Source organism: Pyxicephalus adspersus, chromosome 5 (genome assembly GCF_032062135.1).
Source record: "Pyxicephalus adspersus chromosome 5, UCB_Pads_2.0, whole genome shotgun sequence".
In the NCBI taxonomy this organism is placed as follows: Eukaryota; Metazoa; Chordata; class Amphibia; order Anura; family Pyxicephalidae; genus Pyxicephalus; species Pyxicephalus adspersus.
In genome coordinates, this window is record NC_092862.1 from 76071215 (window position 1) to 76086396 (window position 15182).

Below are 15182 nucleotides of genomic sequence, written 5' to 3' on the forward strand. Positions count from 1 at the left end.
ATTCTGAGCCTAGGGGTTAATTTGTATTAGGTTGCCATGAAAGTGCTACAAAAAATAAATAAAAAGTATTAAGCGAAAGCTAGAAATATATACCCAGAAACATGATGTTTTACATTTGATTGGCAATTTAAACATATAAATATGAAATAAACTTTGGGCTGTATGAATGGGCATTGAACACATTCCTTGTCCATGTGTTTTTAAAGTATCTTCATTCGCTTCAAATGAGCTACCAATATTATTAAATGCTGTAAACTGCACACATGACTCTCAACACACCACAAAGTATATACCAGTACAAAGTAGAATGTTTTTTTGACACACAACACTGACCAATAAACCCCCCAAAAATGTAAAAGAAATGCTAAAGAAAGATTGTTAGCAAGTCTACTTTTCAGGGTGATCACATACATGTTATGTTTGAAATGAGCATTTACTGTACTTGCGAATAGCCCTGTAGTGTTCTCAATCATATGAAACTTTTTATAAGTGGCAGAGAATTTTTGTACTAGGTCCTGTATTTGCCCTAATGTCACTAAGTTGAGTGGCTCTTGCTTGTATAGCATCTGATGCCTGAAGCCATGATTGCAAGAGTGACTGCTCATTAGCAGTGGGAGCAGCAAGTTCCGATGCTTCACACAGAAAGAAAAATAATTCAACTTGTTCCCTGCTGACACTTACGAAAAGCTAGAAGCTTCTCCAGCAGTGGACACCTTGGTGAGCCGGGTTGGGATTTAGCGTGGTCTGTCTCAGAGTTTCAGACTTAAAAAAACTCACATTGCTGTTAATTATGAAAAGTATACCAAACTGGTTTTGAAGTGCAGCATTATATGTTGTCCCAATTGTAAACATTTTTACTTTTGTGAGCAGCCTGCAAAATGTTTCTTGATGAAAGTGTTTTTTTAGGGATAAATCTCAGAATTTTTTGTAATTTTCAGTCATATTGAAGTATTTAAGAATTTAGGTTACAAATCTATTAAATGTTTTCTATTTTACCTGCACTGAAAAACATGACAACATGTTACCATTTATGGTACAATTCAGGAGGAACCCCACCCTAAAAATGTCTTAGTATAAAAAGTGAGTTTGTCTCAATTAATTCTATATTTACCCATGCTTGTATCCTTATGTCCACACTCAGCATGACATGATCTTGTCCATAGAGTATAACCAAATGCTAATCACACAAGTGTGTTAGGCTTATTACCCCCCCTTGCATTCTGATTCTGTCCATATTTTCATGCAAAAAGCGTTACATTTTTTGCATTTCAGCATCAGCGGTCAGTGTCACTTATCTTTCTTCTTTGGTGGTTTACATGCAATTTGTTTGATACTATTACTCATATCAAATTCCTTCTTCCTTCCAACATAGCCTCAACTAAAAGTCCTTTCATGCACAAGGTTTCAACCCCGTGCATACCCAAGTATTTGTCCTGGTAAATCAGTGATATTCATTTATATACAATTATTTTATTCACTTTAATTAATTTTTAATATATATTACATTTGTACTAATGAAACTCATTCGTACCATAGTCACAGTTGGACTTCTCCTCAATATTAAAACCCATAACTCTTTGCTTCAAAGGCATCCCCGCCAATAATACCAGTAAGTGTAACCTTTTATATAAAGACCAATATACATTAACACTCATTTTTTTCAAGCAGTACAACTAACCGCTATATGCCAATAAATTACTAAAATCAGTGTGAACATTGGATATAAACACCATGTTACTGAATTTTAACACAACCTGACCATTTTCAAACACATTATGGACACTGATTATCTACACTAAAAAGCTCTTTAAATACAAAAACACTCCTATATTTACTTTTAATTTATTATTTTTATTTTCATTTTTGCTGTGTACTTAAAATATTCTGCCTTTCTGTGATTTCATTATTGTACAGTATAAGACAACATGCTCTTTATCCCCTGATGAAGCTGAATGGCTAAACGCGTCGGGTATGAGACGTTAACACTTACCATTCTAATAGGGACTATACTGTACTAGCTCAGCTAACTTCTCTCTACATCAACTACATGGAATAAGTTGATAACCATGTATGTGTATCTGAATATATTTTGAACTGATTGTTCTATCACAATATAAATGTATTGTCACAAATATACCCTAGCTTTCTTGTAATCTTTTATTGTTCATATTGTTACAAGGGGAGCAGCTTTCTGAAAATCATATGGGCAACAAGGGCAGGTTAAACTCATCTACAATCTGTTTTACAATGCTACTTAACATGTTACAAATTTTATTTCAATGTTACAGAAAATAATGGGACACACTTCCACTAGAGACCATGCATTTTCCTGCCTGTACTAATTTCATGAATAAAATGGAAGTATAGGACATTATTAAATAACCTCTATTCATTCATTTAAATATAAGTTTGACAGACCTAAATGAAGGTTGTGTGTGAAAGATGTGAAAGATGAAAGAAACACAAGGTAAGCCTATGGTGTAGACTAGTGTGTGTCAGGCCTTTAAAGTGCATAAATAGTCAAAATATCACATTCCAGATAAAGTAGATTAGTTTTGGCCTTTAACTTCCTGTCCTAAAAACACAACAGGAAGGTAGAGAAAATCTCCCAAATGTTAGGAGTATTCTCCCTCCTAGACAGTTGTCTGCTATCCCCTATTAGATCTTGCCTATTGTTCTGGGGAAATTGGGATTTCTTGGTGGCAAATATGAATAAAGGGACACATTTCCCCAATGGAGAACCATTCATTTTTAAAAATGAAGAATTGCTCAAACCCTTCCAAACATTTATTGCAGTTGAACTTTCCTAGTGCATGTTTTTACAATGTCACTAACTGGCTCACTATCAAGTAAACATTTTGCAAAAGCCACATTTACTGCTTTATAGTGTTGTTTGCATTCTAAAAACATTTCAATTACTAACTTCACTCTCTAAGACACCTGAAGCATTGTGATTAATGACATGAGATATTAATTCAATAAGACAATGCCAAATATGCTTTTTCAAATATTGAGCAGTACTAAACTTTGTGCCTTAAGAGATGAATTCTAATTAATCCAGTATTCTGTGATTTTACCTAGTGTAACCTTGTCCATATGAGTCATACTGAGGTTTTATGACAACTTTTATTTGTTTCTAGCAAGCTTGTCATTGCTTGTGTAGTTGCTAAAGATTGCTGATAGTCCAGTGAATGGTGGCACAGGGGTTGAGTCACTAACCCAGCTGTTGCCCTAACACAATCACACATAGTAAAACTATGCACTAAGAATTTTGGATGAATTGCTGTAACATAATGGTAAAATGTACAAAATTTACTGGTGATGTATACTGTAACCTTTCAAATCTTTTTCCATCATTCAAATTAGTTTAATTCTATTAAAATTACATATTGCCTAATGATCTGTTACTCTAGCAACTACAACTGCAATATTGGAGTTCAGCAAAGACCCAAAATGCATTGCACACCAGAAAATTTACTGTACGTGCCATATGTTGCAGTGCGAATAAAATTTTTTTTTAAAAACAGCGCATGCACATTATTTCAATTGTTGTGTTTTGTGTTTTTTTTTAATCCTTCAACATATACTTTTTGGTGGAGTTTTTAGAGCTATTTCAAATTCCCTAAAAAACTAATATTTAGTCAAGTCTTTCAGATTTAAATCATATAATCAGTTGAAGAAGTACAGGAACTGGTGTAAAGAAACTGGTAACCTTGGCAATACTTTGCTTGTATTCAAATAAATCCGTGTCCCCAAGATCTCCTTGGAGTTTGAGCCCATTATTTAATATACAGAATGCCTATTGAATGTCCTAGCTGAACATTTATATTTTATGCTAGCTTGTTGAAATCAAAGCACTGTTTATAGAAGACACATGGGACCCAGGAGCAGCCAGACTGTAAAGAAACAGATATGAGGATTGCCACAGGTATAAGATAGAATCAATGTGACTGAAGTTTAGTGTTTATATAGGTTCCACTATTTAGAACCCTAGTGGTTCATTTTAATTAGTTAAGAAACAGTTTTCTTTAAAACTGGCCTCATAGATTGCTGTTTGAAAAGTCAGCTTTTTGTGGAGAGCTAAAAGGTGTTCACTATAGAAGCATGTGATTAATTTGTAACCGAAATACTTACATCGCTATATGGTATCCTATTATGGTTCATTTCCTTCTTCCAGAGTTGCAGCAGTAGACTTCTATACTCTTGGTTGAATGGCCCACTATAGGAGAGGAAACCAGTGGCCAAAAGAACATCTCCAACTAGCCGAATAATTTGATTCTGAAAATTTTTGCTGCTTTCTGTCCATCGTATCTATAGAAAAGTTACAAATACAACTGATATATGAAAAGTGATATCTAATACTTATTTTTTTGTACTAAAATATAATAACACCAGACCTAGGAAGCAATAAAATAACACTCATTTTTTAATGGTCAGTGGAGCTAATAAAGACATACCTACATGTGAATCCCTCACTGTAAGCTAAAGGGCATCTGACTTTTGGAAACATTATCTCTTAGAGCCTCCAAAAGTGAACAGCTCAATTTAGTGTGGGGCTCACGAAATCTAAAGGCACACTTAATACTGCAGATATCCCAGGTTTCAAGGGCTCCCCTAAGCTGCCCCACAGCCACAGATTTTCTTTAAAACATTTTTGTTCAGCGCAAGGTGATCCCAAATTTACATGGAGCTATTTCTAAGGGAGTGACAGGATGCTTAAAAAAACATGATTTCCACCCTACATATATTAAATTGCAGTCTAATACCAATCGATACACCTCCTTCCATCTACCGTGAGATCCACCATCTTTCATGTATTCCTAACACCTGGATGATTACATACCGGAGTTCTGATTGGGTGATATCACCCCTGAGGAAGCCCATGTTGGGTGAAACATGTTGGGTAACACAATCTCATGCCTGTGATTCTTCATATCTCTTCTTCTGGACACTGTACTAATAGGATTTTTCTATTACCATATATTACGTTATGGTCAGTTGTACACCGTCTAGTGCCATATACACTGGCCCAAATAACGAAACATTACAATATTGTGAGAGATGCGTAATCTCAAATATTGCCTTGAATGTATTGTATTTTGAGAATTTATCATTAATACAATACTCTGTTGCCAAAAAAACCTCTGTTTGGACTATTTTCCTATACTACCAATCCATACATACTACTAATGTATAGGGAACAGTTAAACAGCAAAAACTAAAACCAACATATTTCTATAATAAAATACCTCCATGTGATATCAGTGGGACAGACTGTAAAAATACCAGAATTAAAAACATATTTTTTTTTTTTGGATATGTTCTTACTTTTTCTCCTCCGAGTCCCTCAATCAGTGCTGTAGCGTTGTTCATCTTCCGCCTGCAGGCTTCTGCATCATCCAATAGCATTTGTTTCTCTCTCATAGCAGCATCGTACATGGCCTGCACATCATCCAGTTCTTTCTGCTTGGCATCAAGTTGGTTCTGTGCATTGTTCAGTTCTGCTTGGGCAACTGCAAGTTTGGCTCCTTGTAATGCCAAGTTAGCCTAGGAAGAGCGGGAGAGAGAACAAAACTGGTGAACAAGATAAATCTTCACACTTATTGTGTTAATACAACATTACATATAGTATGCCTAAATTTCTTCCAGTATTTCAGAATTGTGTCATGGTATTGTTTTTTTTTTTTTTGACTTTGCATTACCAATTCCCTAAAAACCAACATAAACCTACTTATGTAAAAAAGGAGGTCCAAAACTAGAACCAAGAGCTTTGAGAATAATCATACCCCTTTAAAAAGGTCTCTAAATTCAGCACTATGCAGGCCATAACATATTTAACTCCCTATATCATTCAATAATTAAACTGACACCAAGGCATTTTTGGACTCATGCTGTTCACAATAGTTTGCGCAAGCATATTGATTTTACTGTGCCACTTGGAAATTCACACAATCTTGTTTATTTGTAAAGTTAAAATAGACGCCCCAAAATAAATAAAGAAATAAAAAGGCCACGCAGGGGGCAGCAATGAAACCAAATATGTTTTTGGTTTGTATCAAGAGTTAACAGCATTTTTTTTATTTGTTGCACAACAAAAATATTGCTTATAGACATATGTACTATGTTACTAAATATGTATTAATCATTGTTGTTGTTTTTTATATTTATTTAACAAATGAAAAGATTAGAATATCAGTCTTATCAAACTGCACCACTTCTGAACAAGAATTAATTTCATTTTTTTACTATTACTGTAAATATTACCTGGCATAAAAGATTAATAAATAATGCTTTCAAACCAAGCAGATGCAGCATCAGGTCGAATGACTGTTGGGAGTCTCTCTTGGAACCTTGCGCTGGTGCACTGATTGAATCCTTTCCCATTGAAAGGGCAAAGTAAGACTGATCCTGCTATTATCATTTACAGCAATTTAGTATTGTTATTTTTAATAATTTGACATATTGATAGTATTTTATATCAATCTTGTAAACTGGTTATATTGGCAGTTGTTATTTTAAGCTATAATATTGTTGGTTCCATGCGTAAACTTTACCCTTTCAAACTTTTTACATCCAAATTGAGTAATCTTTTTCATTATTGATTAGTTATACTTCAAGTTTTATTGTATTTTATAGATGGATTTGATTTGAAATTGATCTGAACCTTATCCTGCTGATGCTCTCCTAATTGGTGTGTTTATGCTTAGGCTGAAACAATATTAAGGGCAAATAACCTCTTAAGATCTGTTGTATATTTCAATGTGTGGTTTATATAAATGACCTATTACTTTCTCTGAAGCATTCATTTTGTTTAGTTATTGGGTATTACACCATTCTATTGTCATCTAACCTTTGAAGAAGCAGTTTAATCCACGAAACGCGTCAGAAAAATATCTAATTCTGTGGATAGCTATCCTCTGTTAGTTGATGATTTGTCATTGATACATTTACTGTTAGGAGGAGCTCTTTGGGCCTACAATCCCAGGTGGTGTCCCACCGCAGGAGGGAGCGCTCGGCCTATTCCCTTCAGCGGCTGCACTCATAGTAGCACAGGGATTTTAGGATTAGTGCTCTGAGGGTTGCAGCATCCTTGTTTCCCTGTAACTGTGTTTTCCCTCTCTGCATCCTCTGCACTGAGGCTGCACAGTTGAGTGGAATTGGAGCTGTGTTGCAGCTGATTAGCAGAGTGGTTCCTGTGTAATCCCATGCTGTCATTGGCTGGTGGGGCTTTATAGTCTCTCTGCTTCCAGTCTTCTGTGCCTGTTATAGCGTTAGCTGGGCTTATCTGTGTTGGAGAGTTTCTTAGGTGTTTTTTGTGTTGCTGACCCTTGCCTGTTCCTGATATCCTGCTTGTACTCAGCCTGTACCGACCTCTGCCTGTGACCCCAACTCTGCTTGTGTTTATTCCTTTGTACCTCATTTGGTGAACTGATCTTCTGACTTCGGCTTGTTTTCTGGATTTTCTGGTGTGTTCTGTACTGTTTATCTGTGGGCTCCTGGTAAGCTGCTGGCCCATCCCCAGACACCACCCTCTGTGCACTAAGTCCTGGGGGCAACCAAGTGCTGGGAGACGCAACCTGTCTCCCAAGGCTGAGTGAGGGCTTGCTATAAGTTAAGATTGCGGCGTTAGATTGGGGGACTGGTGTCCAGTGAGTACTGGTGCTTACCAGGGCCTTACATATACATATATCGTATTGCTACTTGCCAAATCTCCACTACATTTATACATGCATAAAGCGATGGTCCATAACATAGGTCATTGTAGCAAAGGTATTATTCTCCCTCCATGTCATGGCACATTACCAGTTAGTGCATAGAATCACTGCATAAAATAACTGACATATATCAAGGTAACATTTGTAAAGGATCTAGAATGCTTTATCTAAATTTAAATATAGTAGTGTTTGCTTGAGTTATTCTTGCACTATTGCATCACTTTTTTGTTCTTTGTAATGCCCTTTATCTGTTTTTATTTCCTTATACAAGAAAGAATGCCATGTGATAACATGATAAATACATCTTAAATGTGCTTCAAATAGAGTGGACCAGTTTTGTTCATTTATTATTCTTGGAAAATCTCTTGTTTGTAATGTTTATTGTTCATGTTATTAAACAAGGGGTATGTCTCATAAGCTTTTGTTTCGTGACCTTTACATAAAATCAATAATAAAATAAAAAGATCTGCCTAGAAAACATCACAATGCATTTTTGTGAGCATTTCAGCACAGTATTTTATTTTGCCCATTTTTTCCAATTATGTAATGTTCTGCTAGGCCAAAATCAGATTTGCCTTTATTCAATTAATATGAATATTGTGACTATAATATGCCACTTTCAATAAAATAGAACAACCCGTGTGATACTGGAAAATTCTGAGAACAAGCAGCTAGATGTCTGGAAAGGAACCTAAAATCAGATTCTTGGAACTTTACTGAAAGTATTTTACAGTTTTCCATTTCAGCTTCATCAAGAACTAATTATTCTCATTGTGCACAGCTTAACTCCAGCTAATCAGGAGAATATGCCTGAGAACTAGCAGGGGGGAGATGGAACAACATAAATATATAATGAAACTGAATGTAACACAATGTTACACATTTTTAGCCGAGGGGAAACATATAACCTACTAATAAAACACTGCATAACAAACAGTTTGAAAACCTAAGTTTGTGGATCTAATAAAGTACTATTTTAAAGTTTGCTGTGGATTTTTACATGTTTAGATTTTTTTTAGAACCATGGTGATTAAAAAAAAAACCAAAGGAATTGGATTTATTGGGCATTACTGAAGAGTGATAAACTAATTGGGAGAAACAGGTATATCATCTTGTCTAATTACAAACAACCACCTATTAATGTATACACATTAACAAAATCTCTTTACAGATAAGCTTGCAATCTAAAAAAAAAATAGGAAAAGGACCCAGGATTCCAGTGTAGCAAGACAACATGTGTTATCTGCTTAGCTACAGAGCTACTCTACAAAATGGCTCATGCTATCTTTCTCAATTAGATGCCTATGATGGTGGTCAAACTATTTGATATCAGAAATTGTTGGTGGTTAAAATGTGGCACAACTATATTGTTCAATCCTAGCTGTATGTTGTTTGACTTTTATCTTGAATCTGGACTTCCCATGATAAAATACCAAGCCTATCAACCAGGAATGATCTTTCCAGATATGTGAATATTGACAGCAACTATATTCTGTCTGACCATGGTTATGTGCTTTACATTTATGTTAACAAGAGCTGTAACCTATTTAAAACTCACATCTCCATGGGCTCAGAGGAAGATGTCAAAACTAATAGGTACCAAATTATATGAAGTGTAAATACACCTGTATGTTATTTTGTGAGTAGCATCAAAAAGAAGGTAAATTCACTTTCATATTTTGAATGATTAAGCAATGTGATAGAATTTCAAATAGATGTAATGCAAAATGTGGTAATTATATATATATTATATGGTCTGCTCCTTTAACTAATTGTTCCATACCTTTAAAGGAAGAACCTCCTTGTTAATTCCAAAGAAATATGCCATAGCTTGTGTCCAGGAGCAAAGGCCTGCTACATTGCCACACACTTTTTTCGCTGAATCTAGGTTATAGTCTTCCATGTCCAGATAAGGCTGCAGCAGTTCAACCACTTCTTCAGTGATGGAGTCCTAAATATAATAAGCACAACATTAAATAACAGTTAGGTTACAGATGACTAACACAAGAGACAAGTTTAATACTGCAAAAGATAAATAAAGTAGAACAAGAGTAGGGGAAATATTTACAATATTGTCAACAACATAAAAAAGCACACAAAACTGTTATAATATGTATTAACCATAATAAAAAGGAAGGTTTAGGCAACAATCCTAGGTATGTTTAGGGTTGGTCATCAGAACTTGCGCTTATTGGCAAATCTGAATTGGATAGATTTGCCTATTAAATTTTGCCTATTTAATTTGCTGTATTGCAGGGAAAGGTGCACAGGTCAATTTATTGCACTGCAAAAGTGTAACGTATAAACAGGAGGACTCATTAAAAGTGTGTGAAAGGCCTGATGTGATAAAGCATCCTTACATCCCACATCCCCAGAAAGCAATATATCATTGTTGGTCAGAAAGCAATACCCATATCTTACTTTAGATCTTTGTTGGTTGTTAGTACCAGAACAAGTGTGTTTTTCTATATTTGGGAAAAATCAACTATACCATATATGTATTGTGATATATTAAACTGTATGAAACAGTAAATATAAGTTATTTAACAAGAGAGGAAGTCATTGTGACAATAGGTTGCAATCAGTACACTAAAGTTGACCTTCAGTAACTGAAAACTTATTATCTCTGTGGCAATCTATGAATACACGTTCGTTTTAATGACCTACTGATATGAAATTCAATAGTTTCAGTGACCTGATTATCTAATCAGGGATTGTGAAATAGCAGCCTTAGGCATCATTCTGATGTGTGTTTTTCTTTTTTGACAAATCTAGCTTTTGACAGTATTGTTTGGTGTAACTGCAGGTTTGAAAGTTTTACCAGATCACATAATGTACATTATAAGGTAATTTGTTTGTCTATATTTATTATACATATTTAAGGATCTAATGATCTAAAAGCTATATATATAAAAAACTATTTCAGAGCAGATGAAGAGCACATTACTGCGAACAATGCTTTGATATACTAAACAGTGATTTCCAGCAGGCAGAACAACGGGGTGGGTGCAGAGAGATACATATTATGCTCAAAGTCCCAAGGGATTTTGTATTTAGCGTGTGAAATACAATAATATATTGTATGTTGTGAAGCTATAATTACTGTCGTATCAATGTAATGATTGTTACGGTTTGACTGCTGTTACAGTACTATTCAAATAGTTGCATTTTACAATATCAGTGTATCAACTTTATTTTCTTTGTTTTTATGTTTACCGAAAGGATTTTAAAATTGGCAATGTGGTAGAACCAGTGGTAATTTGAGAGAACACAGATACAATGCTACAACTGTTACACACTGAAAAATATGTATTAAACTAAAGCCACTGGGCCACTGGGGAATTAGCAAGTTGGAAAGCTCTACAACTAAATTAAATATGGAACTAGTCACAATACAGTTTGAGTTATTTCAAAGGGGTAGAAGAGCACAACTTTGATAACTTGTGCATGTAAAAAAAATGGCTAAATTTAAGTCCTATTATTTATCAAAATATACCTTCAGCTTGGTACAGGTTTTTTTTTTTTTTTTTTTTTTTTTTTTTTAATTATTATTATTAAACAGCGAAACCAAGTAAAAAAGCCTGTCACCTTCCTCTTCGCACAAAAATAATACTAATTTGTATCTTAGCTGTGGCAAGAACATAATTAACTTTCCTTTCCTATTCAAATCCCATTTATAGAACAAACAAAACCTACACTTACCTTACGAAACTCTAGCAATGAGTTAAGAAAACCTGAATTGTTCATTAGTTTCAAGGCTTCTGCCCAGGATGGTTTCACACAACTTCGCTCTGGATCAGTTGTCACTGGATCAATCTTTCTTTGGAACAATAACAACACACAGTCCATGATTCTCATAATTAAATGAGGAGGTCTACCCAGTTTTCGAACTGTTGATATGTCAGCAGGCTTAATTGTCTGAAAGACATAAGATACCGGCATCAGCTAGGAGAGACATCCATATAAATCTGTTACTTGTAAAAAGAAAACTGCTTTATTACTGAAAATTCTTTATTTAATAATCTGTATAAACATTAAAATTTACTGTTTAAAAGTATGTAAAAAGCTAAACAAATAATGTACAAAACATATATGAAATAATAATATTAAAATAAAAGTTACTGGTATGTTATTTAGAGCAGTGACTGTGACATTTACCAAGCAATCACTGCAGGTGAATCAATGACTGTAATTTAAAACATATGAACCAGGAACATACACCTGCAATGAAAGATTGGTGAATGTTAAATTCACTAATTTATAAACCAAATTCCAAATTGTAATCAACAAATGTATGTTGCCAAAGAACATGGTAATCATATAGTCTTAATGTCATTGTTACCTGCAAAGCTGCCTCGGCTTCCTCAAGGGCTGGTCTGGCGACTTCCAATTTTTCTTCAGCAGATGCTTTGGCAATAGCAATTTCATCCACAATGGCTTGTGCTTTGTCTTTCACCTTTTGAACCTGCATCTTTACCTTTTCAGCAGCTTGAGCTTTAAGAGTCACTTCCTGCAATACCTCATCTGCCTTCTTAGAAGCAACAGCCAAATCTTTCTCTTTAATTGCTAGCTCTTTTGATAACTGATTTACAGACACCTCAGCTTCCATCAATTTCGCAAGTCCTGGAAAACAAATAAAATGTAAATATTAAGGCACACAAACAATCAAGGCAATGAAGATAAATGAATGCTGTAAACATATTGTCCTGTATCAAAGATTGGGGAAGGATGCTTGCCCTAATAGTGTCTATATGTAAATCTCAGGCTGCAGTGGCTTACACATATGTTGTAATCTCTGACATGGTTGTCTTTTTGGTTTTGTAAAAACAAGCCATAGCAAGCAACAAATCAGACAGAAGGAACAGAATGTACAGGACATGTAAAGTGCTAACTCTAATGAAGTACTACATCTCTGTGCTTTGTTATGCAGGTCAAATTAGAACTCGTGAACAAAAGGCCCTGAAAAGGGAGGGTCTATGAAAACCATAACAACACGCTGAGTTCTTTTTTTTTTCTAACCAGAATTACATGAACAACAATAAAACAATTTTAATTCAGATATTTTTTAACAAGAAATAATTGGCTCTGCATGTTGCTGTAAAAAAACTAATATTGTATAAAAATAAATAATTTCTCAAGATAACAGGATCAACTTACCACAATACGTTCAAACAATTTTAGATTATCAGAACTAATTTTACAGAGGCCAAAAAACACAAAAGTTATAATAAATATTGTATTGCTGAATTGAATGAATGAATGAATGAATGAATGAATGAACAAATACTAGTTTGCATTGATTTAATTTAGATGAACGTGGCATGCAACAAACCTACCTGTTTTCATGCGGTTGGACAGATTTCCAACATTTTCATATTTTTCTCCATATATTGCCTTGTAGCCACTAATGAATGACAGATAGGATTTTGGAGTGACATAAGTCTGTCGTCTGTACCTTTCGAAATATTCCACACATTTTTCAGCCACAATGTCTTGAAATGTACCCATTGTGTTCACAATACTGTGCTTTACTTCTTCTGTGCATTCTATTTTGTAAGAAGCCAAAAAGTGATGGGCAACAGCAACCAAAGCATCTTTTGGCCACCGCTGGAACCAGTCCATAGTACACCCAGAAATAAGACCAGGGAACTTAAGAGCTCTGTTTCTGAATTTTTCCCCAACTGGAGAGAAGCAAAGCACAACGTGCAAGTTACTGCGTACACGAGAAAGGAAGTAATCATACAGGTTCTCAGGAGTGGGTGCCCTCCGTGGGTATTCTTTCTTCATAACAGGAATCAAATCTTGTGTGATTTCATCAATCTCATCTCTTGCAAACAGATTAGACACCTCTCCAGAAGCCAACACATTATTCATATACTCTAAAAATGATTCATCCTTAATCTCGTTGTCTGTAAATATGAAAGTTATTCCTTTTCCCTTTTGCCCAGCTGTACGGTACAACAGCTTTAGATCATCCAGAAGATTACTTGTTCCATAGGTTCTATAATAGATAACATAATATTATATATCTACTATAAATGCAAACACAAATAACATAAGTATTTAAGTAGAAAGGCAAAGTGAGGACACATGTGTGATATTGAGCTATGTATTAACACATTCTGTTTTGATTTATCATATGCTTTGAGCTATTACACCTTACACATAAAAAAAGTGAAACATTATTATGATGTGAACAGTTGCTCTTTCCTTTCCATTACAATGGTAAAATCTCATCAGATTTAAGAAGCCAAGTACTGCTTATGTAAAAAATGCAAGCAGTGCAAAAGAGTAGACATCTTGTGTCATTAAAACAATCCTGGGACATTTTAAGACAAACTGTAAAACTGTACCCAAAGCAATAATTGAACAAAATGAGTATAATTCTTGACTCTAGACAGCACCACACATAGTTAAAATAATCTAAAGTGACATTTCTTTCAAATAAAAAAATCAGTAAAACTTCAGCACAACCCCAAGGCCATAAAACATAGTCCAATATAAAAACCAATATGTGTCCATATCCAGATTTTAATAGCATACATGCTTTCATCATGCAACCCTGAGTCTGTCACTGTATAATTCTCTGTTACTATAATGCACTTGAACTGACTCCTGTCTTCCTGACTACAGTACATGATCCAATAAAATTATTTTACAGAGTTTCTAAAAGGCATCATGTCTTACTATGAAATCTAAAACTGTTGGGGAGCTTTTGAAAAGAGATTACGATATGCAGCATAAAGATTTTTTTTTTCACAGGGCGCAGCATGTGTAATATAAAGTGTATAATAAAGTGTATAAAAAAATTATAATGTTCTCCTATTTTCATGTTGGTAATTTTCTATGCTAATATTTTCCTTTGTTATAAAGAGGAGCAGAGGGAAAGATGTTCTGTAGTCCTGCCCTGGGGTGACTATACCACTCATATTTAAAGTGAAGTGAGTCAGGGTTATTACCTTATGGCAATAAATGGGTTAATGGCATCATCACTCAACAGGGGAAAATAAAAGAAAATAAAACTAGAAAAAAAAAAAACAACACACTAATCAGGACTGGTAAGCCGCAGTATATTACTCTTTTGAACGTGGATTTGGCAAAGTAATTTGTTCCTGTTTGCAGTTGATCTGAATGTTATACTTTCCTGACTTCAGTCATTACCCAATTTTTAGCTGTTCAGCAGCAAGTATCCTTACTCATTCCAGCATTTTACATTTAAATATACTATTATATTATACTATAGGTTTACGCAAGCTGTGGAGACACACAAGATATGGTTGCTATCCCATCTAAGTTTAAGTTTTTTTTCAGGCTAATAACATTTTTAGTATGCATATGAAATACGGGTTGATTTAGAATAATCCAAGAATTTCCACACAAAAAATTACTTTTGCACAGTGAAAAGTTTGGAATGCATTTTCTCTGATGATTTTTGTCATTGTGTGATATTCTACCCTCAAACCAGTA

At 34.6% G+C, this 15182-nt stretch overlaps 1 protein-coding gene across 1 annotated transcript in view; it reads right to left on the minus strand.

Moving 5' to 3' along the window:
- LOC140331139 (dynein axonemal heavy chain 5-like) overlaps positions 1 to 15182 on the minus strand; it is a 160821-nt gene that overhangs the window by 45880 nt on the left and 99759 nt on the right. The window contains exons 57-62 of the mRNA XM_072411892.1: positions 13052 to 13716; positions 12058 to 12338; positions 11418 to 11633; positions 9499 to 9666; positions 5329 to 5547; positions 4135 to 4311 (exon numbers count right to left, since the gene is read on the minus strand). Coding sequence (XP_072267993.1) covers positions 4135 to 4311; positions 5329 to 5547; positions 9499 to 9666; positions 11418 to 11633; positions 12058 to 12338; positions 13052 to 13716 — 1726 coding nt within the window. The remainder of the gene's footprint in view (positions 1 to 4134; positions 4312 to 5328; positions 5548 to 9498; positions 9667 to 11417; positions 11634 to 12057; positions 12339 to 13051; positions 13717 to 15182) is intronic.